The 3,721-nt window shown below is 33.2% G+C and overlaps 1 protein-coding gene across 1 annotated transcript; it reads right to left on the bottom strand.

Moving 5' to 3' along the window:
• Window positions 1-896: 896 nt before the first annotated feature.
• Window positions 897-3,340, bottom strand: LOC127853791 (uncharacterized). The gene is made up of 5 exons (XM_052388563.1): window positions 3,236-3,340; window positions 2,787-2,844; window positions 2,532-2,614; window positions 2,266-2,337; window positions 897-1,059 (listed from the first exon to the last, which is right to left on the bottom strand). The coding sequence occupies exons 2-5, from the start codon at window positions 2,836-2,838 to the stop codon at window positions 952-954; spliced, it is 315 nt and encodes a 104-aa protein (XP_052244523.1). The 5' UTR covers window positions 2,839-2,844; window positions 3,236-3,340; the 3' UTR covers window positions 897-951.
• Window positions 3,341-3,721: the final 381 nt, after the last annotated feature.

The raw sequence follows: 3,721 nt of genomic DNA, 5'->3' as shown, positions 1-3,721 counted from the left end.
GAGAGAGAGAGAGAGATGTCCGGGTTGCGTACGTGATGCCTTTGATGTTTGTTTTTTATGTTAATTCGCGCAATTAGATTGAAAGGTTTCGGGAGGTGATGAAGGCACCTACTAAACGGTCTTGAGCCATGGGTCCTCGTAAGTCCCCCTGCCATTAAAAGAAAAAATAAAGAAAAGAAAAATGAGCAGTTAGGGTTGCGTCTCCCGATCGCGGTTTTATTTGAATCGCTCATTACTTCCGATTATTGTAAGGGGTGTGCGTGAAGTCATTTACACTTCTCTTGATTGGTGGTGGTGGATGATGAATCTTGCAAATAATAGCAGCTTCTTTAAAGAAATAAATGTTTCACATTTGTAAATGTATACTTTTTTAAGAAACTTAAAGTGATTGATGGGCGTTTGGGCGTCCTTAGTGCGCTTTGGGCATCGGCGGTGATCAGTTTATTCAAACCTTAACTCTTGATTTTAGGTTTAGACTTATCGCCTGATTTGTATGAATAAACTTGCACTAATCACATGCCACACATGTGCATGTTAAGTATACATAATGACATGTCCTACATCATTTAATTAGTATCGTTTCATTTTTTATGCATCTGAACATGGATGTTACACCGTTTACAGTCGTCTCGAGACTCATCAACTGAGCGGTGCCATTGAAGTCGATCTCCGTTGCACATGGAACACAAACGGGCGTCAGAAGAATTTTGTTTTTGCATTTATATGTCGAAAATCCTGTCATACACAAACATCCACTCCTATTTTGTCTATGGCTTATTATTTGTATGATAATGATAAGGATGTTGATAGGATGATGATGAAATGGTTGATAATGATGATGAGAATTATATAGTATTTTGAGATTAGAAAATAATAAATTTACTCATAACTATGCGTAAAGACACATATTTATAATCGTACAGATTGTACGCTACGCATGTTTTTAAAATATCAATACTCGGCTAACGCATATAATATTTTTTCACATACCGTTAATCCGACACACTGTGATGTGTACACTGTATCGCCGAACTCGCTCTGTTCATTGATCATGCACACCTGAAAAACAAAAGAATCGACGGTTCCTTGATTTTCCCGAATTGTACTTTAAAAGATTAATGTCCATATATCTATAATCATTAAATAAGTATATTTGTTCCGGAGAGCACAAACAAAATGCATGATTAATTTGTATAAAATACGTTATACTTTCAGAAGTGGCTGTTTATGAGAGATAATTTGACAATATGGCCGAATTAATTAAGTATATTTATTAGACATATACCATTTGTCTTTAAAAATAAATCATGTATAAACAATCACGATTTTTTAGACTCCATCACCATTCTGCACAAGCAGATCGACATGATTATTATTAATCAATAACTACTTATAGAAGTGTTTGTTCTTTTCTATAATTATAACAACTTGGGCAATTTTGGTTTATTATTGGTTTAAAATAATGTGATGTTTATATTGTAAATCGAATAACTCTAACAAAAAGATAATGCGGAATATGACCATATTTCATTCGATTAACAACAAATGATTTCACAAACGATTGAACATCTTGAACAAACAATTTACATCTACGTTTGAATGGTGATAGATACGTTTAATCTAGCCGCTTACGTAAACAGTAACTCGATAAAAGTGTTTAAAACTTGACTTAATTGGTTTTTATTATATATATATATTGAGTGATAATCATATAAATTCAAGTAATTCGGCATTCAAATCTCATGTAACTGCTTCTCACGTAAATGCATTACGATTATCTTGATTTTCTACCGATTGATGCTACGTTCTGTAATCATATAATCAATAATTAATTTATCTGGATATCTGTGGTAATGACGTTTATCAACACGTTTGTATTTTGTATTCGCGTAGGCATCACATCATCGGTGTTTTACACTGACCGTTCTAAGGCGGTGACCCCAGTTTGAATCAAAGTTGTACGATTACTGTTTTAGTTGTATGTAGTGTCCTGTATTGTATAGGCAAATGGTGAATTAAATTTAATAACAACTACCGGATACGAAAATAAATCTCATGACAATGTCTCTGGAGTTTCATGTTTCATGTGTTCATTAAAACATGGGATCGGTTGGAACACGCCCTAAACAAAAACAAGCGTTATAATTCGCCCTTTAAACGACCAATTTAAACGTGCGTACACGGAGTATATATGTACCGACGAACACATGTGGAACATAACATTCGTTTTTGTTACAAAATGAAGTAAAGGAATTAAGAAATTACCGAATGATGTACACAGCCCACGTCAAAAACAACATCCCCGGATGGATTTGTGGTCCGGTGAACATTGCACACCTTAATCAAATAAAACATTTAAAATGGTAAAGCTAGTGAGATGAAACTGATTTTGTATCATATTTTATTGAATCAATGGTATTAAAAATAGCTGTCCCGATTCAAATATATAAAGTTCAATCATGTAAATTACTAAATCTGAAACCGGTTAGTAAAGAAGACCAAATGCAGACATATTTTAAAACGAGATCTACCTCGCCATTCTCACATTCCATCACATATTTGCAGTGTCGAGGACTTTGAATATCCGTACTATGGAGACAAGTCAAACATTCCACTGAAACACAATATCAGTAATTAAATTTTATATATCAAATATATATTATCATCTGTGTGGAGGGATTTAATAATATAAAGAAAGTATAATAACATTTTTTCTTAACATACACTTAAACTATTCAAAAACCATTTTTGATTTGATAACACAAATAAACACACGAGTTACTTACCGCTACATACGCTGATTACAGCGAGAAGAACCAGAACGAAGTTGAAGAACATTTCGCCCTTAAAACGAGTCTCGGCGTGAAAAAGAAGCATTTATTAATGTGACCTCGTTTACAATAAACATATTGTAAGGGAAAGAGAACCATGCGAATTGTGAAAACGTGAATCATTTAATCAAATTGAAACGTAAAATTGCACAACTTAAATAGACATTGTGTACATATTTTGTTTGTCGAAATACTGGTGTACTGTAACCGTAATTGCAACATTTCCAGTTACTTAAACATATTTTCTTTTTGAATAGGTTTAGGCAGATTCAATCACACGTACGTGAACATACAGTATTGGTGGCCTTATCGATTATACCATTAAACTTTATGAAGCGTTAAATGATGTAAAGAATATAGAATCAAACAAATCAATATGCTGCGAACAGATATAAATTACTTACCTTAAGCAAGCGTTTCCCTTCAGCGGTACCACGTATAGACAAACCTTGCAATTTATATAGAGATTCGGTCTTATCTCTTGAAATGGAGTGGCTTATTTTGCAATAAGGTGTTCAAATTTAGTAGCAGAAATGGTGTGATGGTTACTTAATATAAAAGCAAGAATCACGAACATGTTCGATTTAATTTAAAGCGTGACAATGTTCAAAACCGGTGCAATTATTGAACTTATGTTATGTTTAATTTTCTATTGCTATACTGTCAATATTGCAAATGCGCAATTAAGATTAAAAACAAAATTAATTGTTTTATTTTTATTCGAATTTCCTTCAACCCCATGTACCGTATACTTTTTTATTAGCACAGCTCGTTATTAAACATTCCGATCGCTAAACGGTTAACTCCTAACGGCAATACGCGTACAAAACTAACCTTGAACTATAAGATCTGATAATTGACTGTGTGACAAATACCAGTTAGTTATTTTA

Source organism: Dreissena polymorpha, chromosome 12 (genome assembly GCF_020536995.1).
Source record: "Dreissena polymorpha isolate Duluth1 chromosome 12, UMN_Dpol_1.0, whole genome shotgun sequence".
NCBI classification, from domain to species: Eukaryota; Metazoa; Mollusca; class Bivalvia; order Myida; family Dreissenidae; genus Dreissena; species Dreissena polymorpha.
Note: the sequence above shows the minus strand (reverse complement) of the source record. Positions and strands in the feature narration are given on the sequence as shown.